The 25,389-nt window shown below is 40.5% G+C and overlaps 1 protein-coding gene across 1 annotated transcript in view; it reads left to right on the top strand.

The window, feature by feature from the left end:
• Positions 1 to 7,467: 7,467 nt before the first annotated feature.
• The window catches only part of LOC120553470 (serine/threonine-protein kinase WNK1-like), a 101,250-nt gene continuing 83,328 nt past the window's right edge, over positions 7,468 to 25,389 (top strand). The window contains 2 exon segments of the mRNA XM_039791884.1: positions 7,468 to 8,048; positions 11,919 to 13,547. Coding sequence (XP_039647818.1) covers positions 12,594 to 13,547 — 954 coding nt within the window. The 5' untranslated portion in view covers positions 7,468 to 8,048; positions 11,919 to 12,593.

The following is a 25,389-nucleotide window of genomic DNA, read 5'->3' as shown; positions in this document are numbered from 1 at the left end:
CACACACACACACACACACACACACACACACACACACACACACACACACACACACACACACACACGCTGTAATGCCGGGTTACCACAGTTACTTTCGTCCGAAAAAAAGAGCACAATTGGGGAGAAATCCCTTAACCATATTTGCAAAATATGGTTAGCTTTAATAGGATTTGATGATGTTTTTTTCAGCATTTCAGGTGTCCTAATACAACTAACCCTGCCAATAAGGGCTTTCCATGAGGTAAAAACTAAAGAATTCTTCTCTGTGGTTATCTTTTGGCCCACAGGCAAGCAATTATATTAAACTTCCATTAAAAGAAGTTAGAAACATGGCCAAACAAAGCCATTTCTAATGGGACTACATCAAAGTCTTTAATTATCTTCTTTGGTTTTCTATTTTCTTTAATTACTCTCCATGTTTAATCATTCTCCTCTCCTCTCCTCTCCTCTCCTCTCCTCTCCTCTCCTCCTCCTCTCCTCTCCTCTCCTCTCCTCTCCTCTCCTCTCCTCTGATATGAGGCATTCTCTTCTTGTACAATTACAGTTCAGAACCAACCACCATGTCATATTTAACCTACTCCTCACCCCGCAGGGAGAGTGATCTCATTTACGTTAATTGCCTCCAATTTGGACTGTTACCGCGGGGAGTGAGAACATGTAGATACATTTTGTTTGGCCCGAGAAGAATAATGGATTCCTAACAGGTCTGTAGGGAGAAATGTGGAACCATAGAGCAAATGAGAAAATAGAAAATGAAAGTTTACAGTAAGATCAGGTGAAATCTCTCAAACCTCCCCTCTGGACTCTTTAGTGACACTATCTGGTAAAAGGATGTACTGCTGAGTGATATGGCCCTGATCTCCATACTGTAGGCTACAATGCCACGACAGTTACTGTAAGAATATGTGTTTATTTGATATGTTACAGTAAGTTCCTTCTATTATATGATACACTATAAAAAGGTAATTGTTGCACTATTGAAGCAGAAACACAAGATTAAAACACAATTCAAATGTTCACAAACAACAGGATGTTCCTTTGCATAAAACACACCACCAACACCAGCGTAACTCACCTGCTTGCATCAAAAGTTGTCCTGTCTTTCACAGGCTCAAATAAAAGCAGGGGGAGAGAGCTGCATGCAGTGGCACAGAGAAGGGAAGTGACAGGTTCACTGTTGCAACATGAGATCTTTTAAAATACATCCTCTGGCACACAACTGCATACATACAGCACACACGCTGAGTTACTGGCATGCAATCATATTTCAAGAGATTAGACTGAAGTTGTCACATGCAGTGCAGAAGAAAAAAGAGGTAAGAATAATCTTACTGTTCCCTTCCTCAGTAAATTCTGCTGAAGTGCCCTTGACCAAGGCACTCAACCAGCTGCTTCACTTGTTGAATTCAGTTGTACTAAGAAGCGCTCTGGTGTGTGGGTGTCTGTGTGTAGGTAGAATGACATGCAATAGGTCAAATCTAAGTTTCTGAACAACTGCAGGAGAGTTTACAGTAATTCAGTGTCCACAGCACAGTATCACGTGGTTTGAATGATTCTCCAGCTGACTTGAATTGTTAAATGACCATTTTTTATTTATTTTTTTTATTACTCAATACTGAAAACAATTGTCTCCCACGGTCGACATTCAGAGCCAACATTTGATTTCTGGCCGGTCTGAAAGCCAGGGAGGTTCTGTGGATGTTAGATATATTAAATAACTTCTTGTTCTGCAAAGGTTGTCTCTTTTTTTATTTATTTTTTTAGATTGATTGGTAAATTAATCACAAATTAATTTAATTTAATGTCAGATGTCCATGAATGCATTCTGTAGCATGAAATATACATGTTACCACAGTAGAAAATTAAATGTATTTTTTTTGGGAAATTTTGGGGGATTTTTGTCCATTTAGATACACAATCACACAATTGTGTTTTATGGGGCAAATACCTTTAATTTGGGTGCCATTTTGCCCTTTGTCGCCGATTATTTCTGGCACTGGGTGTAACGTAACACATGACAGGCTGCAAGACAGCAAGCAAGAAGAATGTGTGTGTCGTAAGATGAATTACATGCATGACAGTCTGGGTTTTGATTTTCAGGTAGATAAGTAATTTTTACATGCTTACCATCTGAGAAATTTCTCGGACACAAAAAGAGTAAGAGAAAAGAGAGAGAGTGTGAGAGAGAAAAAGATAGAGAGAGGGGGGGAGGAGAGCCCAAATTGGCCTACCTGAGCTGAGTTTCGATACGTTCTCCAACCTGTTGTAGCTCGTTAGGAAGGGCAAATTCTCAAAAAGCAGCGTAAAGACAGGTTACAATTAGTGTTTAAACAGGAGAGACAATCTGTCAGTTATCTTACCTGCATCCACACACACACACACACACACACACACACAAAACAATCACAAAGGTTAAAATAGACAGATCTCTGGAAACACACACATTTATCAAAGTTTCTTTTATCATGACAATTTACCCATCCAGAACTGATTGATGACAGCTGAAGTTCCAGAGAGGAGTTTGCATGGTTGCATGCTTGATATGGTAGAACAGCACACAAACGCTCACACACACTGCCATGTCGGCAGCCTTTCTTTGCATATTCCCCCTACATATGGTCATCCTCTTTTTTGTGTGTGTGTGTGTGTGTGTGTGATGGTTGACAATATTTTGAACAGATCTGGGATAATGTTCCTTGACCAAAAGGGTCAACAAAAAGGTAAAGCAAATCTGAAAAGACAATGTTTTACTTTTATCAGTGAGGCATGAAGTTAATATATTACATCATACATCACAGAGTTCTGTTGAAGACGGCAGAACAAGTTGGAGTTTGGATTACAGTTTGTTTGACAGAAAGAAAGATAAAACTCGCTGACATAAGGGGATGAGTTTAGTTCTTTTGGTTTATTTCTAAAAGCCTTCAGACGTCAGTGAGTGAAAGCTTATGGTGTCAGAATCTCTCAGCTAATGATATCCAGCTGTGTGAGTCAGTCAAGCTAACGAGACCTGTTGTCTCCATGAACATTCGAGCCCTGTCACTGCCTGCACTACGGACAGCCATGAAGAAATTTGTATTGACTCAAAAGCTTTACATAACATTTGGATTTCAGGCATTACATCGGCATCCAAAGTGGCTTGCAGTGCAATGATTGCAACAGTGGAATCAGTTTCTCCTAGATTGCTCAAATACAGTAAAAGCCAATGATAGCTGATTCCTGAGTCAGCTAAAGTTTGATTCACACCAATATGTTCTGCTCAGATGGGCACATGGAAATTTACACAGGGTGCAGAATCTATCATTAAGGAAGTTGTGAACAGTTCAATATTTTGGGGAGTAGGCTTATTTGCCTCCTTTCCGAGAGTTAGATGAGAAGATCAATACCACTCTCACGTGTGTTACGTTTAAGACACGTTTAAGTGTGCCAGGAGATGGTCATTTTAGCTTAGCATGAAAACTGGTAACAGGGGCAAACAGCTAGCCTGGCTTTGTCCAAAGGTCACAGAATCTGCATACACATTGTTTTTTTTTTTGCGGATTAAACAAACAAGTTATGAGGTGTTAATTAGTGAGCTTTACTTGTGCTGATAAGTGGATTTTTAGAAGAACTAAAGGGTTGCACAATATAGTGGAGCAAGATTAGGGGGACAGAGTGTCTCCTACATGAGCTGTGAGAAATGTGGATTTATTATTGTGCTGCTCAGGTCTCTTGTCACCTTACTGAGGCCTCATGCCTTGCAGCTACTTTGAGAGGGGTCGTCCGAGGGTGATATGGGGCCCAAAATGTGTTGCTCTAGTAGGTAGCATTCTGCCTTCAGGTCCGAACAGAGAGAGAACAATAAATCATCATCATGGAGTCATTTACAGTCAGAAGCAGTTTTACAGCTTACTAAAGTAAGATGCAAGGTGTGTCAAGGTGTGTGTGTGTGTGTGTGCGTGCGCTTGCGTGCGTGCGTGCGTGCATACTGAAGAAATGTTGAGGTGAGTACTGAATGTTGAAACGTGCATGCTGCTTTCCAGGATATTGGTGAAATTGTTAGCCAATAAACGTCATTTAAAACAATGTGATGCTCTTATATCCATGGCCCAATGATTCCAATTTAATAGATAGAATAGGAAGTACTCATATGTACATTTACCGAAGTGAAAGAGCAATGGAGACAGAGTGTATATATAGTCGTTTTTGGACACATGCCAAATTTGAATAAAATGTATCATTATGCAATCCATAAGGGTATAAGAGAGGTCATAAAATTAAATTAAACTTAACGAAATACTGCTTGTACAGTGAATCTCTAAGTATGTCAACATATAGTTTGATACTATTTCTATATTGTACATGAATAGTTGATGGACTATCAGTTGGCAGTTGTAAATATACTGTATGTAAATTTCATGCATTCAATAATGTCTTTGTGCACTCTCCAAAAGTATGTTCAGTCCTGACTTGCTGTCATGCTGTTGTGGCAACTTCGTATTTAAGTTTCACCGCCTTAAGCAAAGTGCAGGATAAACATGTGTGCACACAAACAAAGGAGCACCCCACCACACGCATGCACACACACACACACACACACACACACACACACACACACACAGACAAACAACGTACCTGGTCAATAATTAAGACCCAAATTGATTGGATTGCAAATATTAAACTTCTGGTGGTCATGTGACGATCCAAAACAACAAGTTCATGACCCAGCTTGTGTCCTCGCCTGGCTAACAAACACTGGAGTATCTGAGACTCGCAGGTATGACAACATTAATGGCAACTCTTTATCATTCCAGTAGTGTTTGCTGATTGCATAGCAGCAATACTGAATAGATTAGCCTTGCTATTAACAGTGGAAGCTTAGATAACAGTTATATTTGATAAGATACGACAAGGACTGTATACATTTGTCAGTAAGGTTTTTAGCCCATAGACCAGTAGTGATTGTTATTGCATTTCGCAAATCTGCAGACTTTTGCAAAAGAACAGTTGCATGAATATCTGGAGTATGTAGCAAGTGTGAAGCATGTCTCTTAATTAGTAAAGATACAAAGTTTAATGAATCCAAAAAAGGCTATTGAGTGAGCTTAAATAGGTCTTCACCATTTCAAGGGAAATTAGTTATTATTCAAAACAAAGAGGATAATTACAAGCCTACATTTTGAGAAATAAATCTCAGGGTCTTTGCCAACTTAGTTATATTTACAATATATTAACTTTTAAAAATCAAACCATGAAAGTTGAATGCCTGATAGGACGTGGTTAGGGCTCAGTCTGGTTGCTCTTTAGTGAAATAGTTTTATTTATTCAAAGTGACAGTCAGAAAATGTTGGGATGCCACTTTGTGTTCATTGCAAGGGCCTTGGTGTTAAATAGTTTGGAACCCTGCTGTCAAATACAAACAAGAAGGTCCCACAGTTAAAAATGAACAATAGTGTACGTTTAGGAACTCTTCCTCCTTTTTTAGGAAGTAGACTAATGAGCAAGTTAAAACCATTATCCCGTTTTGATTATTCTTGCCAGAGGCGCTGCAGCTCAATATCTGGGTGTGTCGATCTGATAGACAGACAACATGTCAGATTCTTAACTGTGGTTGCATTCTGATGTGCTGACTGTAGTCTATATCCCTGATGTTCCACTTCCTGGATTGCTTCATTGCCGCTGGAAAATCCGCCAGATTTCACTCATTTAGGCCGGATATCTGTTGCCTTGGACTTCCTTTGTGTTGGCATTGATATCAGCACATTATGATCTCATTAAATATTTCTGTTTATTCCCTCCCTTTTAAAAAACTGGAGTTATATTGATATTGTATTACACTAAACAACATTTTAGGACTGTTAGACCCATGATAAGTACATATATGATAAGAAATATAATACCATAGGGAGTCAAGCTTGTCTGACACTAAAAGTGATGATGAGGGCTTCAGAGAGAGAGCAGGTGAAGGCCCCCCCCCCACACACACACACACACACACACGCACGCACACTAAGAGAGGGAAAGACTCAGTGAACACACACATTATTTAGAAAGGTTGACTATGGATGTGTCAAACACATAGGTCAAACATGACCGAGACATAAAATAAAACCATAAATGTGTTGGTTGTTGGTTCACACTGCAGCTGTTGACTGGCTCAGGATACTGGAGTCTGCCTCTGGTTGTGAGATTTTGTCAAGATCACAAGAATAAACAACAGTGCTTCCGGTTTGACCTGTCAACATAGAATTCTTATAAATGAATGTTTTGCAGTAAACCAATAAAATACTCAATAATAATAATATTGACTTTGAATGATGTTTCTTTGGTCAGCAATGGATTTTAGTTTGACATTGTAGGAGATTAAGTAGACTAAAACAAAAATACTACAGGTAGTTTCCCTTCTTTGCTCATGGAAGACCAATTATCTTTCTAAAAATAAGAACAAATGAACCACTGATCAATTTAAACAAATGAGAACCCCCTCGGTTAAAATCATAAACTGACCACATTGATCAATTCCGAATGTTTCCGAATGTTGTTGAACTGTATAACCGGTGTAGCAAACCAGAAAAAGGTGAGAGGTGTTTCCTCTCCTTCCCTAGCTCTGTTTGTTGGGACACAGCTGGATCTATGTCAGATCAAACAGATGCAGACTGCTGTCTCTGCTGTCCTCTACAAAATAATAACACAGGACAAATAGGAGGTTTGGCACAAGTAAATAGCTTGAGAGTTGCAGGATGTACTCATAAACACTCACAGCCCAAAAAAATGGGATTGTGTTTTTAACAATAGCACTGTTCACTAGATTAAACATGCTTTGGTGGATTTATATGACTTCATTTTTGGTCATTCCCAGTGGTGGACTCACTCAGAGTAGGCAACTCTGGGCTACAATTAGGCTACAATTGTGAGGTAGGCCTACTTGTACTTTACTTGAGTTTTTCCATTTTGTTCAACTCTACTCTACCTCAAGTCAGAGGGAAAGGTCGTACTTTTTACCCCACTACATTAATCTAATACCTTTAGTTACTAGTTAAACTATATTTGACAAATTAATGATGATATATTATATATTTATTGATCCCTTGGTGAAATTCACAAGCTATACCCAGCAGTTGGCCTATAGGCTAGTACAAAATAAGTTCCACCTTTACCAGCTGCAACATTAATGTAGCCTACTAATGCATAAATACACATAATTTAATAGTATGATATAGCCTACATTAATCTGAAATTGGGCATTCTGCACGAGTTCTTTTGACGTGCATACTTTTGTAGTTTTACTCAAGTATTTTGAATGCATGACTTTTACTTGTAAAATATCTGAGAGTTTCTTCCACCACTCGTTCCACAACACACACACAGAGCTCATAAGTGTGCGTTTTGGATGATAAATCGTAATTTTGTTTTAATTTGGGAGAACACCTCTTTTCCTGTTTCATCCGGGTTACGGTGGCTGCTTGACGCGGCACGTCTCTGTGAAAGCCCTGCCGTCGCCTTGTCGAGTCATCGCCAGAGAAGAGCAGAGAGCAGACAGAGCCGCCGTCCGATGGCTTGAAAACAGGGAATAACTGTGGATCACAGCGGATTTATTGCGCTACACAAGCCAAGAGGAGCATAACGGCGGTCGTAGGAGCGGACTTAATGTTGATACGGATGAGGATATAGCATCTTTGAGTGAGACTGCTGCCTTATGACCCGGACACAGACAACATAGACACAGACAGAAATAAGTACCAGAGCCGCCGCGACATCAGCGAGCGAACTTGGCTGCTCTACCCGGTGGGAGGTGTTGGTCTGTCGGCTGCGGCTTGCTGCACGTATACTGCTCAGCGCCACGCTGTTCGGACCCTTTTTAGAAGGATAAGGTTGTAGCCAAGTTATGTTTTTGTAAATAGCTTCTTTTTCGGGGTTTTCGGCAACCAACTGTGGCTTTAATGTGACGCACTATACTGACATTTGTGCTGTGTCGGAGCGGACCCCCCACTGCAGAGGAGTTACAGGCTTTTAAATCAAGTTTGTACCTTCATAATTCTACGGTGCCGATACAGCCCACACCAATGTAATAGGTAACCGTACATGTTTTGTTTTATTATCATGCTTTATACAAATCGTGACTGGTTGTTTCTTTAGTCTTGTTTTTGCCTCTAGCGAAGTTAGCTTCATAGCCTCGTTTTTTTGAGTTCCTCAACAGGCAGCAGTGAACCCCTCACTGCACGGAGGTTTTCTTACAAAGCTGGCGTTTAGGACATTTATCATCTGCTTGCAGTCTTTCCAGCCCATTTAGTAACTTACACACATTTGTTTTTACCCATTTAAGATTCAGATATTTTCACAATTCACACAACTTAAAAATACATTGTCATAAGTTAGCCTATACATTAGTAAGCTACTTAACGACTCCCATGCCTTTCCCCAGGACTTTTAATTGCTCCTGTGCTCATTTTAACAGGACGAACATCTTCTATTGATTAGGTTTTAATGAGCCGTACTTAACAAATGGAATCAATTTACCTGTTGGAACTGGTGATGTGTTGATATTTCTGATAACAAATCCTTTATATTTTAATGATACGTTTGTCTTTAACTAGCCATCTAGGCCTACTTCTATCTGAAAACTAAGTCGGACCATTCAATTGTGGCCATAGTTGAATGTTTATACAGTAGCCTATGTCCATTATATTTGGCTGGGAGCCTGTTAACAGAGGAATTGACACCTGTAAAGTACAATTTTAGTAAAAACGTTTTTAGTTGCTTATAGCCTACTGTATATAATTGCATATTTTATAAGTTTTAGAAGCTTTAAATCAATATATTTTTTTGTTGCAAGCCATTTCCACTTGTGTGCTATGGTATTAGCAAGACTAATTTATAAAAGGGTAACTGATTGGTCGAAGCAGCACACCTGTGATAATTAATTACTGTACATACTGCCACGCGAAAATCGGTCAATATTTACGTTAATTTATATGATAATGTTGCACACTTTACCTTTTCAATTTTCATAGCCTGTTTGAAATTAAAATTTAATTTACTATTCTTGTTCGGTTTTCCGGTTGTTTTATGTTAAAGTTTTATAACATCCACTAGCTGTTGTGAACAGCCAGGTGCCATGCATGCAAAATAGGGGTTATTTTAGGAGAAATGTAAAACCTGTTAATAACATCATTATACAAACAATGAATCAGCATATACAGCTGGACAGGACATATTTTCACTTAGGAAGAGGTAGAAGCAAGCAGTCAGATTCTACCTGGTGGCCTTAAAGGAACAAGCCGACTTATTGTGAATTTAGCTTATTCACCGTAACCCCCAGAGTAAGACAAGTCGATACATACCCTTCTCATCTCCGTGCGTGCTGTAACGCTGTCTGACGGCTCCAGCATTAGCTTAGCCCAGCACAGATCCTGCAGGTAACTGGTTCCAACTAGCCTACTGCTCCGAATTGTGACAAAAGTGACAAAATAACGCCAACATGTTCCTGTTTACATGTTGTGATTTGTAGAGTCACAGTGTGTACAAAAAACAACGTAACATGAGACACAGCCATCTTCTATCTGTAAACAAACCGGGAACTATATTCTCAGACAGGCTTGCTGCGAGCATATCACTCCGCCCAAGTACTATATTCTTCCGCCTGAGAATATAGTTCCCGGTTTGTTTACGATTAGAAGATGGCTGTGTTTCATGTTACTTTATTTTTTGTACACGCTGTGACTCTACAAATCACAACATTTAAATTACAACATGTTGCTGTTATTTTGTCACTTATTCGGAGCAGTAGGATTACTGGAACCATTCACCTGCCTGTTCTGTGATGGGCTGATGCCGCTGGAGATGTCAGACAGCTTTACAGCACGCACGGAGATGAGAAGGGTATGTATCGACTTGTCTAACTCTGGGGGTTATGGTGAATAAGCTAAATTCCCAATAAGTTGGCGTGTTCCTTTAAGGCACATACCTACTGTCACATCTTCAGTGCTCATCCTTCACCCACTTCCCTTATTTGAGACAACATGCAGTAGCCTGTGGCACCAAATTAGTCTCTGGTGTTTTGCTTGGTCACTACTACTAGGAAACCATCTGGACAAATTTCACCCAGTAAAATTTTAAAGTATTCTCTGAACAATAGCATGTGTCTAGGGCTGGTCCGAATACCATTTCTTGAGCTTCGAAGCTTCGGTAGTAATGAGCATCGAATATTTGAAGCTTCGGAGAGAGGGGGCTGAACATATTATTATCTCTAATAAAAGGCAGGAATCTCTATGTGTCTGTCTGTTTGTTCGCATTTTGATTATTTTGAGAACCTTTCATCCAAACGACTTCACAAAGGAGTGCAGTGTCGTATTTGGTGCAATATAGATAGACAGGCCAGACACGTTCAGAATTAATAAACTTTTAACCTCTCAAGGATCACCATCCTCCGTACAACGGGACACTTTGTGACTGGGGCGTCGCTGTAACCTTGATAAAACTTCCACTCATGAGCGTTTTTAAAGCATTAAATCTGCTACAAAGTTACAAAGTAACAGAAAATAACAATTCAGCCGTAATCTGCGCAGCCGAGAGTGCATGCATACCTGTTTTCGTTGTCCTTTCAGCAACAAAGTGGTATTTTGACCAAAACTTGATTTTCATAAATCCCCAAGAGTCCAAGGAAATGTAATATCCAAGCTTTATAATCCAAAACGATCTCTTCGCCTCACAATGTTGAAGTTTCTGGCCGAATTACAACGGAAAAACGCGAAACAGTTTTACATTTCCGCACTTGTTATCAATATTCGAATGTCAAATTTTCAAATCGAATACCAACCCACCGAACGAATATTCAAATATTCGGGTCCAGCCCTACATGTGTCATATTCTATTTGACGCATTAACTTGAGATCATTTTGACTTTCAAGCAGACTTTGCATCCTATGTTTTGCTATAAAGTGGTCATACACCATTTGGGTTGATATATGTGAAAGTGGTTTGTGCAGTTTAAATTCCCTTAGGGAAAGAGTTAATTGAAGAAACTCTAGATGACTTAAGAAAATGTGACAATTATTTTACTCGTTTGTGCGTCAGTGTCAATAAGACTTGTGAAAACTTGTTGTTTTAAACATTAATTAATGAACTGTGAATGAAGCATATTAGCACTTAGTTAGTTTTCTGTAATGCAATATGGCAGAATAAAATATTTGTTCGCTGTCCTAAGCTGCTGAATTACCACAGAGTAGCCTAACCTTGAGGTCAGCCAGGCGGTGGTGATTTTGGGCAAAATTTTGAACGTGGAGCAATTAGGCGCACACTCTTCTGCATCACTCCACTGCATTAACTACACGGGGGCAATGGGGATGGATAGGTTGAGGTAGGATGCTGATCTTATTCTTGTTAACGACCTTGAGTTGGAGATTAAAGATTGTGCTCAAGTCAAACCATCACTGTTAAATCCCAAACCTTTTTGTCGGCCCAAAGTCTGGCTGAATCCTTTTACAGCCAAATCTGGAATAATGAATTGCTGAAGTCAGTATTTTAATTAATGTGAATAGTCACTTTTTGGTGCATAAAACTTGTACTAAGCTAGTTTCACTATTTTACCAACCAAATTGTTTAGGAATAGAACGTTCAAATGAGGAATTGCTGCTTAGTGGTTGGAAGAGCTGACAGATTTGTCAACTGCAACCAAAAATGTGGCAGCATTTGTCTGATTTTCCCACCCTGCCTCTGTCACTCATACCGCTGATCACTGGCCAAATGGTTGTAAAATGTTACAGTATCTGGCAGCTTATATGTTCCACTTTGGCAGGGAAGTATCATTTGGAGTTCCCTTGAAGTTGGTTGGGTCAGTTAAGTAGTCAAATCAAAGCAGATGCTGAATTTTGTGATTGGTCAGGTGTATAAAGAAAATATAGTTTCATCTTACAACTCTCTTTCTTCTTTTATTTTATTTCTAGTAACAAGGGGCGAAGCAGATCAAGCTGGGCCTGGCTAGGCCTACCTAGTCTTCTGTCTGGCCTTACCAGACGGGCCAGCGACCTCTCCAGGGATTCCTAACTCAACGTCGAGTGGGGGCTTCAGCCTGTTCTTACAGAAACTTCACCAGACCACCATATCAAGCTGTAACGGATTGGATTCCAATCATACCTTGTTTTATCAGCCTTTGGGAGGCTATACTGGTCTGTTATATCTCAAGTCCTTCCATGTCGTGGATGTCCCTCTCTGGATGTTGGCAGCAGGATGGATTCGAGTGTTAATTTGACGGTTGTCACATCATTGCAGTGCTTGCACCCCCCCTCCTTTGACTGGCTTTCGTCCCTTCCCTCCCCAATCTTTGAGCGAAAGCCCCTGCCGCTCTCTTGGGGCTTCCCTGAGCCCTGTACAGAAGGGACTTGTAGGAACTGTAGATTGTTTTGTTGAAAGAGTTGACATTGCAAAGAGGAACTAGAGTTACCCATCCATTTTCTTTTTTCCAGAGTTTCATCGGAGGTTGGACAGCTTTTCTTTTGAAAAATAAACTCGCTAATAGAAATTTGTGCCCGGATACACACAGTGTACACATAGATTGGTCTGATTAAGTCCTTATTTATACACACACAATTCCTTTTTTGCGGTCTGAGTCTTGGGGAGAAATGTCTGAAAGCAGCAGCGAAGCGCCACAATTAATTGCCCCTGCCCCCCCTCCTCCCTCTGCCTCTCCCTGTCCATCACCCCAAACCTCCCTTAAGAATGTGAATGGCTCTGCCAGTTCAGACACGCTTGTGGTAGAGAAGCTTAGCGGACACCCTGAGGTCCAACGTCGGCGCCACACAATGGATAGAGACTCTAAAATAGCCGAGCACCGTTTCTTCCGCCGGAGTGTCATTTGTGACTCCAATGCCACAGCTTTGGACCTGCCCAGCAAAGCAGCTGTGATACTCACCTCACCTCCAGACTGTGAAGGGCCTTCCACCTTCTTCTTTCAAGTTCCCTCAGGTCCTGGACCTGGGGTACGAGATGCTGAAGGCAGAGAGGTCCCAAGAGGTCCTTACCTGCAAACCTCAACCCTTCAGCCTGGTCTTGGCCTTGGTAGGGCAGTGGCGGAGGGGCACATAGAAAATGCTGAGGAAGATTTAGGTGAGGGCAGTATCACGATTGCTGTTCCCACAAGTAGTATTGTTGAAGAACATAGTGCAGATGGGGCAGTAAAAGAGCCCAGCCCGACAGTATTGGATGTTGCCGACAAAACATCAGGCCAACTGCCTGACGTCACATTGCGTCCCAGAGGGTCAGAGGACACACAACAGGTGGCAAAAGACGGAAAAGTGATAGAACATGTGGACGGGGGTAGCGTTGGTAGTCCGACCGAGGAGAAAGAGAAGGAGACGGAGGAGGAGAAGGAGCTAGCGAAAGCACGGGCAGAGCAGAGGGAGGCCGAGAAACGAGTGCAAGAGGATATAGAGGAGGTGGAGACAAAAGCTGTAGGGACTTCCCCAGATGGGCGCTTCCTGAAATTTGACATCGAGATTGGAAGAGGGTCCTTTAAGACTGTGTACAAGGGACTGGATACAGAGACTACTGTGGAAGTGGCGTGGTGTGAGCTCCAGGTAAGTCCAGACTCATAAATCTGTCACCTCTTATGTGTCTGTGCTCTGTCTCCTCCTGTTTATCTGGATAATACTTTCATTAAATGTCATTTTGTGGTTGTGGTCATCCCTGAGGTGTCTCAATTCCATCCAGGTGCTGAATTTAACCTCTCTCTTTATTATTCCTTACATGTCCTCTTTTTACCTTGAGATTGTTAAGTTACTCATATGTGAGAACTTTCTGCTCACCTGGATGCTTTCCTGTAGAAATGTTCACAAAATGAGATCACTCTCCGATTTTTTTTTTTTTTATGTGTGTGAATGGATGCTGTGGTGCATCCGATTACTACCACCACAAGATGCATAAATGAGTAATGCATGATGGAGAGGATGTGGAACAATCAAGGCCCAAGTGTAAACGAGTGGGTTTACATTTCCTGATTGCTGTGGCAGCTTGTATCTGTAGGATGAATTTGTAGGACAGCATTATCCTAAAGGTTAGAGAAGTTAGATTATGACTAGAGACTTCCTTGTCAAAATCCCCAGACTGTCTGGGAAATTCAGGGTACTGAAAGTAAATCAGTAACACTGTTGCATCTCTCACCTACTTGTCCCAGTTATGGTGCCCTTGAGCATGACAGATTACCTCCTAGCTGCTTCAGTATAGTTGCTATGTGGCAGCTCTCAATCAGCTCTGTGTGTAGATACTGTACATAAAAGTTAACAAAAAAAGACTGCATCTTGCGTACTGTGAAACATGAGACAGGATGGCACCCAGTTCACCACAGGATGCTGTTGCTACATTATGGTGCACCGATGCAACTTCTGCAGTGAGTGTGTTTGTCAGAAAGAGAGAGAGAGATAGAAAGTGTGAACAAGAGACATGTAGAGGTGTTGCATGTCTGTACTGTATGTGTGTTGACGGGAAAGCTGAGGGGGACAAAAAGTGGAAAAAATAGTGTCTTTGCAGCTCGTCTTAGTGCATTCAGTAGTTGCAGATGTAGAATAATAATCTCTGCTGGTCATGTCTGTCTGTCTGTAGTTTTTCTGCAGAATGACAGTAAAATATTAGGGTGAGAGAGGATAAAATAATTAGTCACATGCGTGGGTAGTCCGCTCCATCTTTTCAACATACTGTAGTTAAATTAATTAGAACCAGAAAAGTCAAACGATGTGAGACTGCATAATTAAATCTTTTCTGTGCAAAGTCTCCACTCGTTTATATTTCTCAGTGTGCGATTATTCTGTGGGACTGTGCGGTTGTTTTCCTGTCATCTCCATCACAAGATGTTCCTTGAGTCCTCCTGAATCCCAGGAGCTAAAATCAGCTTCGCCTGATACCCTGTGTCAAGGAAACGGCAGTTTGTTTATCAGGAAACAAACGTCTGCCCTCTCCCTCTGTCACACATGCCTCTTTCTTTCTTTCTTTCTCTTTCTGTCTCTCTTGCTCATCAAAAAGGGTCTAGGGTCTTCATCAGGTCAAATTCAGAATTCAGCTTGATTTTGTTGGTAATTTAAAAAAAAAAGTTGTAATTTGGTTAAATAATCAGAAAATAAACTGGCTGATAAATCAGTTGCTTTAATACAAGTATATTATTTAATATGCCCTGGCTTACTGGAATGAAACGTCCATTAAACATTGTATAGTGCATGCGTTATATAAGGGTATTAAAGGTCTATGGTGACTATATATCGTGTGTGTGTGTGTGTGTGTGTGTGTGTGTGTGTGTGTGTGTGTGTGTGTGTGTGTGTGTGTGTGTGTGTGTGTGTGTGTGTGTGTGTGTGTGTGTGTGTGTGTGTGTGTGTGTGTGTGTGTGTGTGTGTGTGTGTGTGTGTGTGTCCAAAAGATGACTGAGCAACTGCTGACATGTGGCAGAATGGTGGGAGTAAAGTCAGAATGGTGGGAGTAAAGTTACACACACACACACGCGCGCATGCACATAACAACCAATCACATTCCCTCACTGGGTGGGCATGGGAACTAGAGACCTGTGGGAGTTAGGATCATCTGGAACTTGTCGGTTTTCTGCAAACGTGTGTTTGTATGTGTGTGTGGTATGAGTGTCTTTCCATCCCTTTGACTCACTTTAATATCATATGTTTAAATTATTGTGTCTGTGTGTGTATTTCAGAGATAGATTTGGGGGAGTTGTAGCTTTACATTCTTTGGCATCCAATCCAAAGCAGGTTAACTTCTGTTTGCAGGAGAATCCATAGATGGATGGACACAGAGGAGGAGGAAGGAGATATAGCAGATAGTTTGCTTAAACTTTAGTAAAGAAATAGATTGATGAATAGATAGAGGGAGTGGAGTGATGGCAGAGGAAGGTCACTAAGCAGAAGAGGCTGATGTAGTTCTCCTGGAATGAGAGAAAATGGAGAAGGAGAAATGTTTGGATTCAGTTTAATCTTGAGTTACTAACCTTAAACAGTATTAGTGTTAAAGATTTCTGTTTACTATTTTAAATTACTTGAAATCCCCCAATCAGGTGGGAACATGTATCCCAATCAAACCAACTACCATGAGGTGACTGTTTTGCATAGATGCTCCATGAAATTGGGATAAAGTTAAGAATGTGAGTCAACTACAAGACAACAGAGGAGGTAAAAGAAAAAATTAGGCAGGAAAGGAGAGAATTTAAGTTCTATAAGAAGTGAAGGATGGAGGAGGGGTAAAGGTCAAAGTTCACCCCTCTTGTGTCCGAGGCGATCAGTAGGAGCCTGTCCAACATTCAACTACATTTGGTAGAGGGGGATATAATTGAATACGTTTAAAAAAACAGAACATTTAGATTTTTGAGAACTTTCGGAGGACAGGTGATTGGAGAAGATTAGGAGGATGAAGCCAGTGGCAACGATCAGGAGCAGGAATTTAATGAAGAGGGAGGTGATCGTGGAGGGAGTTCAGTGATAGAATAGAGAAATGGGAAACATGGGCAGGAGGGAGGGAGGAAAGAGTGGGAGAGAAAAGACAAAGGAAATAAAAGGGAGGAGGAGTGGGAGGGAGAGGAGCAGAGAAATTTGAGGACTAAAAGAAGAAGAAGAAGGACCGTGGTGTGTGTGTGTGTGTGTGTGTTTGTGTGTGTGTGTGTGTGTGTGTGTGTGTGTGTGTGTGTGTGTGTGTGTGTGTGTGTGTGTGTGTGTGTGTGTGTGTGTGTGTGTGTGTGTGTGTGTGTGTGTGTGTGTGTGTGTGTGTGTGTGTGTGTGTGTGTGTGTGGTGACCTTAGGCTCTTAGCTCCACTGGCACTCAAAGACCTTGAAATTTCTTTCTCAACAGCAACACAAGGCGGATTAGCCGCCTCTTCACACACACATACAAGCACACACATACACACTTTTGGGGCTTCAAAGCTCTCCTCCAATAACAGTCATTCAATCGGTGCCTTAGGAGGGAAACTGGGCTCTGACAGCTCTGTTGGCATATGCAAGTATTGTGCTGATACAGAATTTTTTTTTTTAATATATATTAAAATCCCGAGTACATTTTATTGTTTTATATTACAGTTTCATACTTTTTTCAAACTACTATCATACATTACTACAGTGAAATGTTACATTGTGAAGTCATATCACTGTAGTCTCCTGACATAGACAAAATGAATCGCATCTAACAAGGCTAATAAATATGGCTCACCATGTCCAATTTTAGCATTGCAGCTATTTTTTTTATAGTGATGACCCATTTTAACCTGGTACTGACCTGAAATCTGTCCATGTGTTGGTAACGGGCCAAAGGGAGGCACACAATAAGGATATTGAGATGTTTGTCTAGAGGGTTTTTCAGACATTTAAAGTGTTGTGTCCCAAAGGCAGTTTCACTAAACAATGGAATCTCTGTTGCACAATATCTCAAATTACAAAGGCATATTATGAGGCTTCGCTTTAACAAACACGTATCTATTTTTATCATACATTGAAAAAAAAAATTGACATATTATAGGCATAAACCACCCCGCTGCCCAGTTTTGCATCTAGATATGTTGAGTTGGAGATTATATATTCAAAGACACATGTATAAAATAGGGTAAAAGCAGCACATTGTATTTTACTAAAAGATAAATATCCCCAGATTACTCCAGGGTAGCAGAGCTGAGGTGAAACGGTTAGATTTTCCAGAGGTTCAGATTTCCCTGACAAAACAGCACACTGCAGCTGTGTCAAGCCTTCAGCAGAAGATGGTTCTCACTGCTGATTGATTCTGAAGTTGCTACAAAGTAGTATTAGCCACCCCCAAAAACACACACTGACATAAGGAATGAAAACTATGTTTGCAGTTGAAACATTTTCTCGTAAATGTTTTAAATGCTGGCTACAAATAACTTACTCAGTTCCTTTTTCTTATTAGCAGTTCAGCTAATTCCTATGTGCATCTTATCAGAATCAGAAGATTTATTGTCATTGTGCAAATGAACAACAACATTTTTAGCAGCAGTTCACCCAGTATTATAAATGTAAATCTAAAAGATAAGAAATAAATAGTAAAACAACAATTTAGAAAGAAATATACACACAAAATGTATATACACACAGAATTAGAAAGAAATATACACACTAAAAGTACTGATTATTGTGTGTGTGTGTGTGTGTGTGTGTGTGTGTGTGTGTGTGTGTGTGTGTGTGTGTGTGTGGGGTCTGTGAGTCTGTTTGCCCTGGTCCTGATTGACCTGTAGTGTGTGTGTGTGTACATACTGCACCTAGCTTTGGGGATTGTTAACTTATTCATTTTCTGAGCCTTGCTGCAGATGAGCTCAACTGTTTAAAAATAGAGAATGTAAAGTGAAAATATTTTTTTTGCTTTAACTTGCAGGATATTTCCTGTGTTTTTAATGTGATGGACATAGAGATGGTTTTATGGACTGAGTAGTTTAGCGCTGGAATTACCACTTTTTCTTCTGTAGTCAGGATTGAAAATCACCACCAGCATCGAGACATTTGTCTGTAAATGGCTTGTAGGTCTGTGCAGATAGGCTATCAATCATTGTGATAACCTCACTCATAAAGCTGCTATTCTTCTCTAATAAATCCAGCTGTAAAACGTATCTCAACTTAGAATTCTATCAGTCACCATGGCCAAACAAGTTTTTCTGTCAGTAAACCGTAGGAATGATGGGTATTTCAAAGCATTTTTAGCAGTTTAGTGTCAAAGTGAGAGTGCAGTAACCTTTCAATAGCTGAACGTTTTACAAACACAGTATTCTAACAGATCAAGTCCTGACACACCGCATGCATAAACACACACCGCAAGATGTGTAGTTCAGATGTGTAAAGGCACGTAAGCCCAGCCAGTTGGATTTATGAGTGATAAAAGAAATAGTGTCGTGGGCTGAGGTCGCCAAGTGTTCAGCTCTGATGTTGGATAATCAGGAGGTGACAGAGAATAAGAAAAGGGTCTCTTTTTCATTCATTTAATTGCTCATTCTCTCACTATAGAACTCAGTCTTGCTTTGTCTCTGTCCCGCCACAGTTCGAACTCACGCTCTGCCTGACTCCCTCTGTCTCTCTGTCATGTGTCAGTAACCAGCTGTGAGCTACAAAGGAAGGGAGAGAAGCTGACACTTCCTTATATGCAAACTGTGTGTGTGTGTGTGTGTGTGTGTGTGTGTGTGTGTGTGTGTGTGTGTGTGTGTGTGTGTGTGTGTGTGTGTGTGTGTGTGTGTGTGTGTGTGTGTGTGTGTGTGTGTGTGTGTGTGTGTGTGTGTGTGTGTGTGTGTGTTTCCCCTAATGTTAAACAGTAAGGTCAGGCCACCATGCCTTTTAAGAATTTCATTTTGGCAGTGATAGCCTAAAGGTTAAAGAAGCCAACTTGTGTTGGTTCAATCCCCAGACCGACAGGATAAAATCTGGGTGGGGAAAGTGAAAGAGTAGTGCTTGTCCCTCCCTCATTACCACTGAGGTGCCCTTGAGCAAGGCCCTTAACCCCAACCACTCCACTGGAGCTGCTCAGTGGCCAGCAGATCAGACTGAGGTTGTACCGGGCAGCTTCCAGGTATGAATGTGTAACTGTGTGAATGTGATCAGGGCGCTCCTGCAAAAGAGAGGTTTCCTTTTAGTGAACCTTCCCTGATTAAATAAAGGTAAAATAAAAATAGTATTGATATCAGTGGAAAGCTAAAGTGTCACATAGCCTGAGTGCTGTTTCAGGTTTTGTTATTAGTGGTTAGACCTTTAAATAGTAAGTGTAATAGGTGTGATTAAACAAATGATGTTAAGAAGTAGCATACAGTGTGCGGAGCCATTCAAATATAGTTAAAAATACTGCATGTAGTCTAGACCTTCCACCCACAGGATTGAAGCATTTTATCACACACCCATGAATCTCACTTGATAGCTGTCAGGCCTTGGATATGTGTGCTAACATTTTAGTTATGTGTGACAGTGTGTGTGTGTGCGGTCTTAGAGGGATTTTTTTTTGGACCTTTCTTCCTCTGACTCTTTGTGTTTATTAAGAAAAAACAAGAAGGAAGTGCAATTTTGTGTGTGTGTGTGTGTGTGTGTGTGTGTGTGTGTGTGTGTGTGTGTGTGTGTGTGTGTGTGTGTGTGTGTGTGTGTGTCTTCAAGTAAGAGAGCTGAAGATGCTGAAGGGTTTTGGCACCTTCTTAAATAAAGATGCTTTAGAGTCTGCTAAGGCTGTGTGTCTGGGTTTTCGTCACATTGAATATTTCAGTATGTGTGTGTATGTTGATTAGAATGTTATGTTGATAAGAATATTAGTGTAATATATGATAATTATAGTTTAGCTTAATTGGAAACAGGGTATGTGTCTGACTCATGTAAAAGTGTGTGTGTGTGTGGCGGCGGCATTGAATGCATCAGGCAGATGTTAGATGACTTGCACAGTGAGACATGATGACATAGCTTAACGCTCCCTCTCTGTTTTTCTATTCTCTCTCACGATGTCTCGCTTTCTTCTTCCCGCCTCAGCTTTGCTCTTTCCAATCAGATTCACTCCTCCCTCTTTTTGTCTCCCCCATCTATTCCTGCTCTTCTCATTATTTCCCTTCTCTCATCGGTTTCTCTCTCCATCTTAATCCCTACCTCTTGCCCTGACATCAATCTTCTTCCCTCCTTGAATTTCACACATTAAATGGGGGAGTGAGTTATTTTGTCTGATTCCTCCTTCACTGCTGCTTACTCATTCACTCCATCATTGATCTTTTTTTAATCTCCACTTTGAAGATTATTATCAATGTATCTCTGATCTGCTTGATTCTACATTGCTGGGAGAGAGAACCGCAGAGACGTTAAATATTGTGTGTGTAGAAATACAGGAGCTGCATTTGAACCCACAACACTGCTGGATACCTTTTTACTACATTATGTTCAGCATTTTCCACAAGGAATCCCTGAATATCTGTTGTAATTTGGATATAACTGACTGCAACCCAGATACACACACACACACACACACACACACACACACACACACACACACACACACACACACACACACACACACACACACACACACAAAAACACCACACACACACAGACAGTAGCCTGACTAAATGCAAGTGTGTGTCTGATTAGCAAAAAGAGGGTTATTGTTTTCTACTTTTTACCTTTTTTTTTTGCCAGGAAACTACAAAACAATACTGACATTGTGAGAATAATCACTTCCTGGAAGTTCTGAGCCATGATTGGCCGACATCTGCGGATCAGAGGCAGGGGATTGTGTCACGTTGTTTTGAGCCAGAAATGACAAATCTGGGATCAGATGTACAAGCTTACAAGCTTCTACTTCCTCAGACAGACTGAAACTACATTGAATGCAGCAAGCAAACCATATCATACCCTGAAAATGTTACTATTTTAAATTTTTTATATTATGTGTCAGGCAAGTCAGTGCCTCTCATATTAAATGACATCAGTCTACCCAGTTCCCCCAGACAAGTTAAACGTGGCTCTGTTTGAAATTGAACAGAGCCACGTTGCATGATAGGGCATTATCTGTAACTACTGGAATAAAGGGAAATTACACATTTTAATGATAGGGCATTATCTGTAACTACTGGAATAAAGGGAAATTACACATTTTTACACATAAACTGAACGAAACTGCAGAAAGCCCCGATTGAGGGATCTCTCCTCTGTTGCTCTTCCTGAAGTTTCTTTAGCAGCACACGTTATTTTGCCTGGCTTCATGACCCTCCTCCTGACCTAGTTGAGCATGGGTTGGATGCTGCACTGCTGTGTTACAGACGGTTCTATTTGGGAATTTGATTAAATGCTAATCACATTACATTAAGCTGACTCATGACTAGTAAACAACCGCATGAGAAAGGATCTATAGTTATGCAGACTAGTAAATCTGATGACAACAGACCAACCAGTGACAGCAGGGTTGAATGCAATAGACCAGTGCGCCTCCTGTACAGTATGGAAGGGCTATTGGTGTGTGACCACAATCTAAAATGGATCTCGCCGCAAAACTGCTGGTCATCTGCATCAGCGTAAAGTGACCTGGGCTGCACATTTAGTTTACTTCACAACACTGTGTGCTTGTTTATGTGTATTTTCTTTATGTGTGTGTTTAGTCTTCCCTTGCTTTTGTCTGTGCACCGACTCTGCAGACTCTGTGTCTGTGTGTGTGTCTGTGTGTCTATAGAATGTATGAGTGCAATTGCGAGTGAGCTCCTGTTTCTTTGTGTTCACCTTAGAGTATGTGTGTTTGGGGAGGGGGCAGCTCTCTGGTTTCATTGTATCCCTCCCAGATACTCCACATTCCAATGATAAGATGTCATTCCTTGGGTTTTTTTTTTTTTTTTGTGTGTGTGTGTGTGTGTGTGTGTGTGTGTGTGTGTGTGTGTGTGTGTGTGTGTGTGTGTGTGTGTGTGTGTGTGTGTGTGTGTGTGTGTGTGTGTGTGTGTGTGTGTGTGTGTGTGTGTGTGTGTGTGTGTGTGTGTGTGTGTGTGTGTGTGTGTGTGTGTGTGTGTGTGTGTGTGTGTGTGTGTGTGTGTGTGTTGGATTTACATTTCATGCCTTTTATCTGATGATGATGATGATGTTGCTTTGATTTTTGTGCTCTGATTTTCTCTGGACAAAGTTTAAATGTCTATAGGTACCTATGTTTATCTCTGTTCAACCATGGGGTCTATTAGAGCTGCAAAGATTACTCGATTAATTACTAACTGTTTTGATAATCTGTTTTGGAGTCATTTTTAATAAAAAAAAAAAGTGATTCCAGCTTTTTAAATGTGAATATTTTCTAGTATCATTTCTCTATCACACTGAATCACAACTGAATATCTTTAAGTTCTGGACAAAACAAGACATTTGAGGAAATCATCTTGGGCTTTGGAAAACAGTAATCTACATAATTTTCTGATATTTTATAGATTAAACACCTAATTGATTAATCAAGAAAATAATCAACAGATTAACCGACAATGAAAATAATTGTTTGTTGCAGCCCAGCGTCTAGTGCTGCGAATGTTAGGTACCCAGCTGATGTCTTGTAGGCTGGATATTTGTTTTTCCTAGAGAGACCGATCACAACTAGTGTTTTAAAAAAAAAAGAAGCTTTAATTGAACTAGCTAGAATGCAACATAATTACTATTACTGTAAAATCACGGCGTTTCTGTCATTACAACCAACCGAAATGCAGGAAAGTACAACACCCACCAACACACAGTCCGAAAGTTAGATGGACAGGCAGGACTGATTTTAATTGCTCTCATTTGTCTTTGATATATGACATGCCTATATTAAGAGAGTTCTAGTTAAAAACCAACAAAAATGGTTGTGGGTTTAACAGGTTCATCAACGTCTAAAAATGGAACTAAAGAAGAACAGCGAGACAGAACAAAGTGTCACGTTGATGTGCTCGGTCTGTGAGCAACTGTGCATGTCTGTGTGTCTGTTTGTCGCTTTATCTCCCTCCCATTTTGTGTCTCTCTCTGTCTCCTGCTTCCTCTCTCACTCTCTGGTTTCTCTCTCTCTCTCCCCTCTCTTCATGACCTTAACTAAAGCCTTTGGGGGGGAAAAGAGGAGAGAGACACAGAGACGGAGCATTTTTTTTTCTTCTGTTCTATAAATGGCAGCAGAGTGTCATCCGCTGAGCCATAACTAGAGCAGAATGAGTGGAGACTGTGTGTGGCTGCATGTGTCAAAGTGGATATATGTGTGTCATTGTCTGTTGTGCCTGTATATGGAGGATCTACTTTCTACTCACCCAAAAAAATAGATGATTTTAAGCTTAGAAGCGAAGGTTGGAGAAATGCAGCTGTTACAACAAACTTCAGAAAACATCACTCAGTAAAGGATTCAAGGCTTTAATCTGCCTTAAGTAAAATATTTACTTGTTTCAGTCTCACCAAAATCTGAAATATTCCCCATGAGTTCTGATAGTGTAGTAAATCTTTTAGGGGCTATAAGCATAATGTTTTGATGTTTAATTAAAGGAATGATCCCCCTGAAACGAATGTTTTTAGTATTAAACTGTTGGCTTAAAAGGTTTCCAACTTGCTCCTTTATTGAGCTGTATTAGGCATGATTTGGTGACGATAGTAGTATATGTATGAGCAGTGATGTAGGGGATTGTAGCGCTGCAATGAACAATGGTTTTCATCAATTGATTAATGCTTTTGACTATAGAACGTAGTGCAAAATTCCCACAGCGCTTGCAAATTATTCAAATTGCTTGTTTTATTTTATCATCATTGACATATATGTCACAAAGTATTAAATCCTTACATTTGTGTCTTGAACCTTGAACCAGCGTATGTTTAGCAATTTTGCTTGAAACATTACCAAAACATGTAATCGATTAAAAAAATAGACCTGCCGATGAATTTTCTGTCAATCGACTAATGGATTAGGCATTCATACCCTCGACACTTTGCTCAAGATGTTAATTTGTAGGCTGCATCACAGTCCGATTGGCCTGCTTTTAGGGGTAAAATGATTCTTCTCTGCATGTGTTGCGTTCCATTAATGCCACATTGTTGGAGAGATGGTTTAGCCAGAGTTTCTAATATTAATGGTCACATTCATGGTGAGTTAGTGGAGAGAGAGTCTGGCTGACACAATGTCGAGTCAATTGGAACAGGACACACACACACACACACACACACACACACACACACACACACACAATCCCACGCACTGTGGTCAGTGAGGTAGGAAGTTCTCCCCACCAGATTAGGAGTCAATCCCTCATAAACCACAGTCTGCATGATGTAATCACCACAGAGCATGGTCACATGGATGGTATGTAATGTTCAATGCAGCTTGAATTTAATTTAATATGTGATAAACTATGAAATTATGAGAAAGTGTAGACAGCTTTGCTTTTAAATTGCCACGTGCTGCAAAAAACACTGAAAAACTTTAAATCTTTACAGTAAGAAAATGTTGTAGTTAATGTCCCATCCCGTCAATCGCTGTCACTGATGAAGGCGGTAAATCCTGCCTGTATTTTATGCAGTAGTTGTCTTATGTCATAAGGTCTGTCCACAGTGGTCCTCCATAAGCTGGGTGGTTTGAGGTTGAAGTCGCCAAGTTCACTTAGATGATGAGATTCTGGATGCAGGAAGTGTTTGCTGGACTCAGCTGAGGTTTTATGTTCCCCCAGCAGTGGTGTTGCATTTATCTGAGAAATTAGTTTATGTGATGAGCTAAGACGGGATCTGGGAATATTGCCTAGTAATTTTATCTCAAAATCTTGGGGTCAAATGTTAGATTTGTGCAGCAGATGGTATGTCCTGTTTAAGTGTCCTTTTATGGTAAATTCCCTGTATTTATAATCCACCAACCAGTAGACTAGAGTGCAGTAATGAATAAACAGTAGTACCTGTGAACAAAAAGAAGAATTTTGTACAAAAAGTTGGTAACTTTTAAAAATGTTCATTTAAATTGGCTTAG

The sequence above is a fragment of the Perca fluviatilis genome, chromosome 23, assembly GCF_010015445.1.
Source record: "Perca fluviatilis chromosome 23, GENO_Pfluv_1.0, whole genome shotgun sequence".
Lineage (NCBI taxonomy): Eukaryota > Metazoa > Chordata > Actinopteri > Perciformes > Percidae > Perca > Perca fluviatilis.
Note: the sequence above shows the minus strand (reverse complement) of the source record. Positions and strands in the feature narration are given on the sequence as shown.